At 50.4% G+C, this 13,185-nt stretch overlaps 1 protein-coding gene across 20 annotated transcripts in view; it reads left to right on the top strand.

The window, feature by feature from the left end:
* Positions 1-13,185, top strand: part of RBFOX2 (RNA binding fox-1 homolog 2) — a 176,068-nt gene that overhangs the window by 82,573 nt on the left and 80,310 nt on the right. For 9 of the 20 annotated variants that reach the window (XR_013929016.1, XM_080392910.1, XM_080392922.1 and 6 more), the window contains exon 1: positions 1,978-5,685. The exons of 8 other annotated variants lie outside the window; for them this stretch is intronic. Coding sequence is in view for 11 of the 12 variants with exons in the window: in XM_080392910.1 (XP_080249036.1) it covers positions 5,422-5,685 (264 nt within the window). In the remaining variant the exon portion in view is untranslated. Of the gene's footprint in view, positions 1-565; positions 1,682-1,977; positions 5,686-5,723; positions 6,245-13,185 lie in introns of those variants that run through there. 3 more of the 20 variants (XM_080392908.1, XM_080392921.1, XM_080392911.1) reach the window with 3 other exon arrangements.

Here is a 13,185-nt window from a genome sequence, read left to right as displayed (position 1 = left end):
CACTGGGCTGGGTGGGTCAGAGGGCTGCGGATTAGGCACCCCTTAGATAAATTACAAAGTGCTGCACATGCAAATTTGCTAGATAATGATCCACGTATATAACCTCTTAAAAAAAAACCCCAAACTGAAGTTTAACTCTTGCCGGGGGGGAGGAGGGGGAACAGGGAATCATCAGTAAAGATGGAAAGGCAGCTATGCCAGAGCTAGGCTGAGGTAGCAGTGCAGTGGTGCATCGCAGCACTACAGAAAAGCTTAAGGTTAGAAATGCAAAAAACTCTGAGTACGAATTTAAAATGGGGGAGGGGGGGACACGGATGGCCCTTCTTGGGTTTGTTCACTATATTTTGATCCTTATTTTCGAAACCTTGGAGGGAGGGGTTTTATCACTGCTGTCCTTTGGATAAAGTGGGAATCTTTTGCGGTTTTGGGCTGTTAACTTGTCGGGAGCCCAGATTTGGGCTGGTGTCAACCTGGTGCTGTTTGATGTAGCGATGGGTGAAACCTCATAGGATTTGCTTTGGGAGGTTGGGCACCCCCGCCCACCCCCCCCCCACCCCGCCCCGGCCATGGTGTGTCTTCTAAGAATCAGCAGTGGGCTCTTGGGTGTCAGGTAATGTGTCCGGCTGGCGGGGCAGCAGGGTGAGCCTGCCGGCCCCTGTCCAGGCAGCTCATCTGTCCCTGTCGGTCAGGGAGCGGATTCCTCCCTGGGAAAGAGGAGGATGGGCTTCCTAAAACGGGCACAACAACTGGTCCTGCCCAGCCTTGCCCCCTTCTCCCCATTGCTCACCATCCCCTGTGGCAGAGTTAATCTCCCCCCCTCCTCCACCCCCAGTTTGACTGGAACAGCTGAGGAGGGCAACCTGCAGGCCCGCGGCCGGGGTGGTGGGGGCCACCCCAGAGCCCAGCTCCCCCCAGCAGCCCCAGTTCCGGCAGCTGTCCTTGCCCGCCTCAAGTGCGGAGGGAGGGAGAAGTGTTAAGTGATACGGGCACATACTCCCTCGTGAAAGAGATCCCTTCAGCGCAAGATGTCAATGTGGCTTCTCCCCTCTCCCTCCCTCCCCAACACCAAAGGGTTTTACTATGCTAATCCCAGCACCTGTCCCTGCCGAGGACAGCAAGAAGGGTATGGGGGTGGGGGAGGAACAGTCCCATATGTTTTTCCCTGCCCTGGATTGGGAGCATTCCCTCTGACGCACCTAGAGCCCAGAACATATCCTCTTTTCAGATCCTAAATGCTGTTTGCTATCTCCCATCCCCGGCAGCAGTGGCAGTGAAGATCCTGTGTCCCCCTCTTTCTGACAGTCACTCTGTTTGCTGCCCGGGAGTTGCAGGACGCTCCTCGGTCGAGGCTTGCAGGGCTGTTTTCAGTAGGGGATTTCTAATTTTAGGAGCCTCTGCCGCCTATGGTTGAGTGCTGCCTTGCTGGATCCCAGAAGAGAGGGGCTGAGCCAAGCCGAGCCAGGCAGCTCCTTTTTATTTTCAGCTGAGCTAGTGTCAACCTGAGTGGCCCCAGAGGCCTGAGCCAAGCACTGCGCAGGGCTGCCAGAGTCCTTCCCACAAGGCTGAAAGACGGAGACTCGGGTTTGAAGCTTCCAGTCCTGTGTCTGTTTGGCCTTCAGCTGGAGGATCTTTGGCTATGTATGGTGTGTATTGTATGGATTACCAATACCCAGTCGTCCAGGTAAGCAAAAGGACAGTGGTGACTTTACAGAGTCTTGGTGTTTGCTCAGTTATGTTCTTTGGGCAAAACTAGAGCTTAAGTGCTGGTCTTGTAAAAGGACAGAGTTTCCGTGCAGGGCTCCTTGGCTTGGTGTGTCCCAGGCCTTGGCAGCCTGGAGGCTCTGCAGAGGGCTTTGAAGCTCCTGCACACGAGTGGTACTGTTTGACACTTCAACTCCAAGGTCTGTGTTGAGATGCGTGTTTTGGTTTGCATTTTTGCCCCTTTTTTTTTTTTCTCCCCCCCCCCCCCCCCCCCCCGGGGGGGTGTGTGTGTGAACTGACAACAAAAGTGTGTTGTTGTGTATATTTACTGCATTGTCTGGGTGCATGTGACTTGTACATGTGACTGCAGTTCGTCCTGCAGGGACAGCAAACACCCCCCAAAACCTCTCACAAAGTCTCATTTGTCACCTTTTTGCATTTGGAGGTCCAGCAAGGATGTGTAAGGTGATAGGAATGGGTGGGTTTGAGAGCTGCGCTTGGGGCAGGGCAAAGCCTGTACTGCAGCCTCTGCTGGGGGAGGGGGCTATATTTGGAACACACGTGAGATTTGCTGGCCCGGTGTGTGGTGTCTTGGAGAAGCCGGAGGCCGTGGGTCAGGCTCAAATACTTTTGGAGCCAAGTGAAAGATGATGTTCTCTGCACAGTCCTTGGCTATTCATTGTCAGCATTCCTTGTCTGCACAGGCACCAAATTTATCCAGAAAACGTGAAACGTAGACTAGTGGTTGAAGATAATCTACCCTGAGATACATCAGATAGCCACTAAAGAGTGTTTTGTTAGGCTACCTTGTACTGGAGGTTTTATTACGCACATGAATAGAATCCACCAGCAGAAGTGTGTCTTTTGGTTGTTAAGATTTGTTCCTGATAAATTGGTTCTTTGCACTTGAAACTTTTTTTTCCTCCCTCTGGCCTTGATCCAGCTGGCAGGTTTGCTCCACCTAAACTTGAGCCAGCACAGAAATGCAGGTAATGGGATGTTAAAATCGAAGGCTGTGCTTTCTTTCCACCCTAGTAGCAAAGGGGAATTATAGGTATAGCAAGAGAAAAATGAAAACAAATCCTGAAACTCTCTGAAAGCAGAGTACTTGTGGCTTTCTAGTCCCTCTCTCCCTCCCCCCCTCGGTCCCTCTCTCCCTCCTCCCTCCCCATTTATGAGTCCTATGGGTGTTAAACTAACCCAGGCATTTGAAAGTGTACATGTAGGCCACTTAGTCAAATCAGAGGTTAGTTCTTCATCTGTGCTCTCGCCAGTATGACTTCAGTGGCCTTGTCCTGTCACCTGCTGTGCAAACATCCTTCTCGAGCTTATTTTCCTTTATGATGGGAGCCAACCAAAAACCATCATGTACATCCGGGTTAACACCAAAGAGAATATAAAAGTGGTGCAGACATGCTCAGATGGGAGCAATGAGCTTTGCCTGGCATGATCAGGATGGTAAACTGTGCCCTGACACTGCAGAGGCAGGCTAGTTAAATTTGCCCGTAGCTATTTCAGAATGCTACTTCTACAGCACGGTAATGAAGTTTGAATGCATATGTGCCTGTGATGCATGAGAAATTGTAAGAACTCGTAAGTAGTGGCATCTAAAGCCATTTTGAATATGTTGCTTTTTGAATAAAAGCAGGAAGTAGGAGGGAATGAGGGATGATCTCATGGCACCGAGCTGTTATGTTCTTCAGGCTTCCAGCCTTCAGCTCTACTCATGCTTCTCTGTTGTTTTCAGCGGCATGTTCTGCAGTTTGAGTCTTTGGGTTTTCTTGGTAGAGGGTGGCAAATGGTGATAGTAAATTGGGCAGTGGTACCATGATTTTCACGTAGGAGAAGCTAAGTGGAGGCCTACCGGATTTATTTCATTTGGCCACGAGACAACATCTGAACCCTTTGGCCCTTAGTGAGGAAAGGCAAGTTGCACAGATTCACCAATTTTATCAGTCTTGTTTGTTACCAGGTGTTGCTTTGTGGGCTCCAGTAGAGCCCAAGACAACAAAGATCTCAAGTTTCATCAAGTCTAATCACGTTTTCCATGGTATCCTTGAATCTTTTGAAACTCTGTATCAAATGTTCATTTCGGCTGGTTTTGCGGCAATTTGAGCTCCTGCAGACCTGCATTTCTTGTTGCCTGAGCACAACCATTGGAAATTGGGGCTTTTCTTTTACTAAACAGGAGCAAAGGTGGATATATTCCAAGCATGGGGGAGGAGATGCTTTCTGGCCTACAGTGGAGATGAAAGAGGGAGACCAGCAGTAGATCACACTGAAGGGAATTCCCACTCTGTTGGCACACGAGCAAAGCAGTTGTTCCAACTGGGTGGTGGGAGGCACTGCAAGTGAGGGTTCAGTGTGCAGCCGGGCACCTCTTTTTCCTTAGAAGATTCTTTTTGATGGCAAATATTTTTAGAGGTTCCTAAAGTGAAGGCCAAAACGGATTAGAAATGATGCTATCCCAGTTAATAATGGTGGCTGATGATAGCATGTCATTTCCCTGTCCTGAAGGTCTGTGCTGCAGCCCTACATCTGGGACTAGAAATTGCCACCCTGTGGCACAGAGGTGACAGAGCGAATGCAACAGTTAAGAGTTAAGTGGAGAGAATCAGGATATTACCCTGAATGATTTGCAAAGGTCTGGTGAATGAGGTGCATGTCGCTGAAACCTGGTACTTTGTTGTGGCAAAGGTATAAGGAGGTCACTGTGCTTTTTGCTGCTTTGAAATAGAGTTTAAATTTGACCCAGAATCGTGTTCCAGAATCTCAGGTTTGTAATAGGGGAGGGGAAAAAAATAAATCCAGTACTTTCCCTGGTCTTGCAATACTGCTTTTAAACCTGTAGTATCGTAATATGCAATTTAGCAGAGAGGGTGAGATAACTTGGAAAAACGTGGATTCTGACTCAGAGCCATGCGGGCTGCAGCCGTGGAGGCTAGCTCCTTCCCCGAGGACCCCACACCACAGGTGACTGTTCGGTGGTGTGGGGCGGCTGGACTGTGGTGCTCTGCCTCCATGCTCCCGGGGACATACGGGTTTGCTGGTGGCGTGGTCTCAGGCTTTTCACACTGGAAGAGTGAACTGGGCTGGGATGTGTGCTCCTGCTGGTCTGCTACTGAATTAGAAGAGAAAGGGGAAGGCAGGGAGGGAGCCAGAGGTCAGTTTGCAGTGAGTGAAACTGGGAAAGTGAAAAGCACCGTGGGTCAGCATGGGCTGCCTGGGGAACAGTGCAGTAGCAGAAGCCTGTGAAGCAAAACCACTAGGCTTCCCCCCCCCCCCCCCCCCCCCCTTTTCTTTTTTAAACTGTAAATTATAACTGGGCATATTCGTGCAAAGGACAGCTCATGGGGATGCAAGGTGTTACTGCACCGTAATTTGGCTTTGCTGCTGCTAAAGCCTGGGGAGTCTCTCCAGGACCAGGTGTCAAGATGAGACACATCAGAGGGGCAACTTGCCTGAGCTGGTTTTATCTCTGCGTCACGAGCACTGGAGCATCAGCACAGTCATCTTGTCTAACTGAGGCAGACCTGTGCTCGGCCCTGTCCATGGGTTTCTGTGGGTGCAACGCTGGGAAGAATCAATCCAAGCATCTCGAATCCCATCTGCCAGATGGGGTAGCAGTATATCGGTCTGTTGTGCAGGGTCGCTGGGAGAACAAATGCTGCCAACCGTGGCGTGCTCAGGTGTTAAGGGCCAGATGCTTACTGAAGATAAATGGGAGGGAAAAAAGCAAGCTGGGAAGGAGTCCAGCGATCTCCAGTTTTTATGATGAAAGAAATGCAGATCCTGGCACGGATACTGCTTCCGGTTCACCCGGCGCACCCGGTAACCCACGCGTTCTCCCCTTTGTGGCAGGGGGGAGGTTTGTGCAAACTGACAGCTCCCTCCCGAGCATCCTCCTTGCCGGGAGATGCGCTGCGCCGCCCGGTGAGCTCCGGCCGGGGGAAGCCCGGCTCCAGACCCGAGCCGCTGGGAATGGTAGGTGCGGAGGAGCGGGGCAGGCCCTGGGGTCCTGCCGGGCCGGGAGCAGCGCTGCGCGGGATCGTCCCGACCTTCGCTTTTGTTTCCAGCTGGCGTTCGGGCCCCCGCCGAGCCCCTTGGCTGCCCGGGGGCGGGGGGTCCCGGCGAACCGGCGAGGGAGCGCCCCGCCGGGGCTGCGGGCGGGGGTGGCCGGGCCGAGCCGGGCGGGGCGGGGCGCGGCGGGGGCGGTCCCGGCTCGCGTTAATTACCTTCGGCATTCGGGGCGGCGCTTCCCGCAGCCATCTGGCTGAGCCGGGGGGGCGGCGGGGGGAGCGGCGGCCGGGAGGGAGGGGAGGGAGGGGGAAGAAAGGGAGGAACACGGGAGAAGAAAGGGAGGAAAAAGGGCTCGGGGGGCACCGTGCCGGCGAGGCAGCGCAGCGCAGGCACCCGCCGCCGCCCGCCTCCACGGGGCTGCTGCTTTTTTTTTTTTTTCTCTTTATATATATATTTTTTTCCTCTCCCCTGCGGCCGGGCTCCCCCATTTTGGTTTATGGAGAAAAAGAAAATGGTAACTCAGGTAAGGCCGGCGGGCGGGCTGGGCTGGGCTGCCGGTGCCGCGCCGCGGTGGCTGCCTGCCCGGCTTTGTCTGGGCGGCGGGCGGGGAGCGGGGGGCTCAGGCGGAGCGGGGCTGCCGGCCCCGGGGCTGCCCCGGCTCCGCGCCGCCCGCGCCCGGCGCTGGGGCTGGAGGGAGCCCCGCCGCGCCGGGGACCCGGCTCGGGCGCGCTGGGGAAGGGGTTCCCGCAGGCCCCCTGCCCGGAGCAGCCTCGCAGTGCCCTCTAGGGAGAAGCGTTGCGTGAGGGGCACGGGTGCCCCTGCTCCCGAGTTGGGCTAAACCCGCCTTTGAACGACCGATCCCGAAGGTACACGCCGTCCCAGCCCTTTCTCCATCCAGCTGCCGGTGGCCGTGAGGGCTGGGAAGCCCTGGGAGGTGGCTGCAGGCGTGGGGCTGCCCGTGTCTTCCCCGGGGAAAGTGGCTGACGTTTCCCAGGGAGCGCACCCAGCTGCCAGGGCCATTGTGTTTCCCCTGCCTCGCACGGGGATTTTATCGGACAGTGCTCGCGTTTTAAGGCTGCTATATGTTCCTAGATTTTTGTTTAAATTTTTTTTTCTTCAAATTCTTTTTTCTTCACAGCATCTGCAAGTTGCCAACGGAGATGGTGGTGGTGGGGGGTGGGCAAAGAGAGGAGGAGGAGGAGGAGAACAGCATCACGGAGCAGGAATCCTTCGGAGTTAGGCGTTATATAATGCCCCGCAGTGCCTTGCAGAGCTGGAAACCTTTGGGGGATATTCCCAAAGGGGGTGGAGGGAAGGACTCTCAGAAGGAACTTTTCTTCAAATCTGGGTTTCACAAGTGCCGTTTTCCTGTGGAGCTTTGCAGGTTTTTAGCCTAGATGCATACTGTGATCTGGGTTTTCCTTAGCCCTGGCTGAATCCCCCTTCGTTAGCTGCTCCTGAGATCCTGCATGTCCCACTGCAAGGGGCAGCACTTTAGCGGGTGCCTGGCTCAGAATGAATCTGCTGCAAGAAGTGACGCTGGCTTTGACCCTTTCTGCCTCTCATCTTCTATTGATTGTCAGTGGCTGAAAAATAGGTCTCTGTCCACTCTTAAGGTATCTTCCCAGGCTCCCGAGCCCCACCTTCTGCTCCTGCTGTTTAGTCCCTTCCATTACTGATGCCTTTTTATCTGGACCAAGGTTTTCTGTTTTGAGATGGAAGAGCTCTGCAGAAATCTCCCGAGGCTTTCTGTATCTATATTTTGTTTAGCGAATGATGCTGAAAAGCTGTGTCTGCAGTTGGGGTCCGTTTGTGTATTGCTGAATGCTGAGAGTGTGCCTGGTTAGATGGAGATGTATGCCCCTGAGCTGGAGATTGGTGTGTGCACATTTCAGAGAGTTGTTCTGCACAGCCTTGTATTGCAATGTGCTCTCGTCTGCAACCATTGTGCACATAGTCTGTGGCTGTGTGGTGTAGAAGGGTGCCTGGGTCACCAGTACAAGAGTGTGTGTAGTTTATGTGTGCCTAGAACCAACCACCCTGAAGCATGAGCTGGCTGGCTTGGAGATGTGCGGAGCTGGGAAGGATGGGGTTCTGCTGAAGCACTGGCTGAAACGGGAGGGTTTGGGATATCGTAATAGACTTCAGGGAAATGTCTTCCACAGAAATAGTTAATTTACTAACCTGGGAAAGAAGGCATCAAGACCGTGCATTATTAGTACTGGATGACCTTGAATTATGACTGTCTTAAGAGTATGTACTATCTAGGCTAGGATAGGTTTCTAGGATTTAGCATGTTTACAAGCTGATGCTGATGAAGATGCATGTTAAAATAAGCAGTAGTGGAGAAGAGCTAAGACTGCGTCTTTGTTGGGGTCTCTGAATGAACGACAGATAGCCCTCTTATGCAGAGTTGAGGAAGACAGCAAGGGTGAGTTCAGCGGTAGCATAGTGCTGCTTCTTGCAGGGGCAGCATTTGGCTTGCTAGGCTGGTCCTTGGCAGTACTTTGCTGCAGGTTGGACAGCGTGTGCGGGCTGAAGGAGCGCAGCACACCCAGGGCAATATCCCCAGCCACATTATTCTCATTCTGCAGTGCTGTTTGAAGCAGTGGAGTCGCCTTACTTGCAACCTGTGAACTTCACTGAGGCTCTGTCTCATTTATGAAAAGTAAACGTTGGTATGTGAAGCTGGTAATTGCCACTGAATTCAGCATTGCTACGGTCTCTTGCTCAGTTTGGTTCAGTCTCCAGACAGCATTGTGTGCCTGGTCTGTGTTCTGTTGTGTTTTGTGGAGTAAGCTTGCTCATCTTCCTTGGAAATCTGGGAGATCAATTTTTGTATAGGCACGAGGGGCTGGTGAAACAAAATAAATGGGAGTGTGTGGGGTGGGAAGACTAGAAACGGTGATGAGAAGAAATGGGAGATGCTGGAAGGTAGAAATGTGCTTGAAAAAGAGGAAACCAAAATTGCTAATGAAAGCAAGAGCTCAGATTCATTAAGAGAAAGTACCCTGGTCTTATCCCTCTTAATCCTAAATCAGTGAAAATGAGTGTTAAACGAGGCCTAGTACATCATGTGCTAATTGCAGATAAAAGAGAGCGTCTTCAGTGGATGGGAATTATATGCTAAAAGGCTTTTTCTCTGTGTGGTGCATGGTGAGGTTGCTGGCTTGCGTGGAGCACAAAGCCCTCCCTTTCTTGGACAGCCCAGTGCCTTGCTGGCGTTTTCCTCCGAATCTGTTTCCCATCAGGGCTGGGAGAGGGGGAAGGTGTCGAGCATCTCAGAGAGTGGGAAGGGAGCTGCTGCCTCCTTAAGGAGTCCCGCCAGCCCATGTGGCAGCCGGCAGTGCCGAGCGAGCATGTGTGTGTGCGTGTATGTATGTACGTATGCCTTTGTAATGAATCCCCCCGCCATTGTCTGCTCCCCTCCCTGCTGCTGACGATGGAGCCTTTCACCTGGGCTTCTGCCTGCTGGTGGGCCTGCTTCCAAGATGGGAAGAGAAGGAGGAAGGGTTGCTCATGGTAATTAAAGCCAGACCAGGGAGAGCTGCTATTTTCTGACTGCAGCGCCCCGTTTTCCTTCTTTCTCTGTCTTGAGTTCCCAGCTTTTGATGTGAGTGTAGGCAGGAGCATCTGAAGGTCCCCTTTTGTGCAGCTGCAGGATCACCAGTCTCCATTTTGCGGCACCATTTGAAGCATCTTTGCTGCCCTGCCTGCCAGCATGCCCCCTCTTGTTCCCCCCAGCACCCCTCAGAGGCTCCAGCCAGCGCCGTTTATCTTGGCACGTGTTTGACTTGCTACACTCTGCCCAGGGCTCAGGGAGGTGATGGCGTTTGTGGCTTTGAGACTAATTTATGTCCTTGTTAAAATGAACCAGCAAGCAGCCTCATTTTTTCCAGAGATTTTCTTCCCTTTCCCTTCCCCCTTTCATAACCCTTTCCCTCCCAGACCCTGTGTGTAGCTGTGAGACAACCTTGTGCAGCCAGAAGTTGCTCACTTAGTGATTTTTTTTTTTTTTTAATTGAAAAAACCCCAAACAAATGCAGAGCTCCTTAAATGGAGATCTTATTTAAATCAGAGCAGCGGCTGACTCATTAAAGGCCTCTCTGTCTCCTTTTCGTTCCTCTGCCTCATTCCCTTTCCCTCTACCTCCCATTACACTAATGGTGTGATAAAACGGATCTTTGTCTGTGCTCCATGTTGGGATCATGCAGGGGATGCGTATTTGGGGGGTGGGGGGAAGACAGGAGACAGGGAGCCCTGTCACGACAGCCACCTTGTGCTAGCTAAAATTGTACAATGCATCCCATTATAGGAGACGGTCCTCCTTTGTTTGAACTGTCTGCAAGGGAGACCGAGTCCCAGAACAGCCTCCCCCCTCCTGTCCCCTTATGTCCGCTTTAGGATTTGTTCCCCTCCAGGCAAGCTGGATGCTGCAGGAATCCCATGCCTCCCCTAAAAAAAAGAAGTAATAATAATAAAAGAGAGCTTTTTCTATGTGTAGTGGAAGGCTCCCCTTTTTTCCCTTCTGATTTTTCCTCAGGAGCTACCATTATACCTCTGTCCTTTTCCCTTGCTTTGAGGATTTCATATCCCTTTCCTTTCAGGCCAGATGTTCTTGCTGTTTGCTTCTCAGTTTGGTGTTTCTCCTGCAGACTTGCATGAGCTGTCTGGAGGGGATCGCTCGCTTCTCTGTCCATGGCCTGGTGCTCGTCCCCTTTCTTTGCTCTTTGAAAAGCGGTGCTTATTTTTTGTGGTACCCAACTCCTGCCTATGCCTATCCTCTAGTTTTTGCTTCTGTTCTACTGTTTGTCATAGGACTTTGGTTTAGCACTGTAGATGCCATGTCAGCAGCAGAGGTTTGTGTGAGAGGGATCTTGGCCAGTCACTTTTCCAGGAGTATCTCCCCTGGGAATTGAAAGATGGATCTGTGGCTCACTTTCCCTGGTGTAAGGACATGGTTGCTTGAGGTGGGCCTATGGATTCTGTCTGTAACTGTTGTGATACTTAAAAGATTCAACTGCTGCATGATAAAGGCTTATTCTTAAGGGCTTAAAAAAAATCAATGGGGCCTGTCAGAACCCACTGAATGTTTTTTAAAGTGTTTTTCTCTTTACCGCCTTTGCCGAGCACTTTCGGGTGCACTGGAGTAGAAGCCAACTGCTGTAGGCTTGGGATGGCAGAAACTGCATTCAACACTGCCGAGGCAGGATAGCGATGTGAAAGGGAACTTGATACAGCAGTGCCATTTCCTTAAGTCCCTGTCCTAGAAATAACCTCGCTGCTCCCTAATGCATTTCTTCTGCAGGTGACTAGGTAACTATCCCCAGGTACCTGGGAATTGAGAAATGAGGATGCCTAAGTTTGCCACAGTATGCACTGTGATACTCGGATTACAAGGCTGTGTAAATTTAACATACTGTTTTATTGTTATTTTAAGAACTATTAATTTGTGAAGTTATCTGTGTTAGTGAAAAGGTTGTGGTGAGCTACTAAAAAATACTAGAAGTTGAAGGTTGAGAAGAAGGGAAGCCTTTAAAACCAGCAACATCTTTACCTGCAGGTTATTAATTCATGATGGCTCCATTGCACTTAATCAGTATTGACTGGCCTTCTGCTATAAAATTCTAACGCTAGTGCTAATGGGGGCTGCAGTAAGGGGGCTGATGTCTTTTAGACCTGGGTTCTGGTCTTATTAACTGCTTCAGGTAAAATGCTTGATGTTCCTGGTTTAGATACATTTTCAGCAGATAATGTGTGCGGTTAGCTGCTGCTTTGCAATGAGTTCCTTAACCTATTTGTCTCCCTGCTACAGAGTCACAGAATTCACTAGTGGCATCGCTTGGAATTCTAAATACCAGGGAGAGGAGGTGGTTAATTTGCCTCAGTCTTCTCTCAAATGTTACTTAAAAGGATTTAGTCAGGTATTCTTTATACCTGACATGTTCCCCATAATCAGAGTAGAGAAATGTTGACTTTCCTACCAAAAGTGTATTTGTGTGCCACTGCAGAGTTATTTATGATCCTGTGCTTTGCAGAATGGTTTGCTGGGCTGCTAGAAGTTGTGCTGTGACCACTGAGGGCTGGTTTCATAGGGTTTGCAGAAGCTAGAGCAATTAATGCTCAATTGAAAGCTTTTTCAAAAAATAGTGCGCTTTGCCTATATAAAAGAAAATAGGACAAATGCTGGGTCTGTTGAGCAGTGTGCTTTGTTTAAAATATCTGGGGGTTTTTTGTTTGCTTTGTAAAACTGTCCATTGAACAATATTATTTACAAACTAAATTGGGAGATATCAAGACGGTAATGGGAAGGCACTTCAATTCCGGGGCATTTCTGTGTTTTAAGTTGGGAAAGAAACCTTCATTTGTTCTCTTTATTTCTGTTTCTATTTATGATAGTCTTTAATCACATGATTGCATGCTATTTTTTTCCACAAGAGAAGAAAGAAAACCCAGACAAACCTCCACCCATCCCCATCAGCTCCAGTATATGTGGCACCATGGTGACCTCTGCAAGTATCAGTAGCAGGGTTGGTTATCCCAGATGCATCCCACAGACCTCCGCCACTTGCACTGGATGTGTAATTAGCTGTCATTTTCTGTGCAGGCCAGCTTGATCTATTTGCCAGTGGGTTTTGTGTATTTGCTGACAGCAGAGGAATGGTGACTTTTCGCAGTATTAGGCTCTGGTTTAGGCTTTGGGAGTGTACACTAGTAGGCACATTTTCCCCTTTTACATCCCTGCGTGACCTCTCCTGTCTCACCCTGCCATCCATCATCTCACACTCTCCTCATGACCCTGGTCTGTAGCTTGTCCCATGCAAGTCTGTGTCCATGCTGTTCCTGTCTCCTTTCCTCTCCAGTTATGTCTCATGCTGTTTCAGCACACTGCTACTTTACCTTGATTGTTTTGGTGCTTATTCTTTCTCCTTGTCCTGTGTCGTCACTACACTCTGCTTGTCTTAATGCGTTTTTAACTTCTCCACCCGCTTCTTGCATTCCTCATTTAATTGGCCTTTTCTATTCCTATTGGGGTCAAACTTGGCTGATCCATCCCTTTTTCCCCCCATCACTAAGTCTGTCCTGTTGGTGCTCAGGCTTCTTGTCCCAGTTTACTTGCCTCCCACTACACTTCCACATCTGTTTCTTGGGTTTTTTGGATTTGAGGTAGGTAACTGCTACTCCATGTTACTTGATGGCTACAAAGGGGATGGTGCACAGCACAGGACATGGATTGTCTCCTTGCAGTCATTGATCTCCAGACCTGGATCTGAAATGGCTGGTATCTCCTGTGAATCTGTAGATGAGCCTTGAATGAGCATGAAATCGCAGAAAATGGGGTACAAGCAGCACTGCTAGGTACTCTCAAGAGCTTCTCTATTTTCTGTTAGAAAAAAATATCTAAACCATTCCTAATGGCAAGTAACCTGCCTTAAAAACATTGTCATGACACTGCCAGTGTTG

Source organism: Falco punctatus, assembly GCF_963210335.1.
Source record: "Falco punctatus genome assembly, chromosome: 6".
Classification (NCBI taxonomy): Eukaryota; Metazoa; Chordata; class Aves; order Falconiformes; family Falconidae; genus Falco; species Falco punctatus.
The sequence above is the reverse complement of the archived record's forward strand: the minus strand, read 5'-3'. Positions and strand labels throughout refer to the sequence as shown.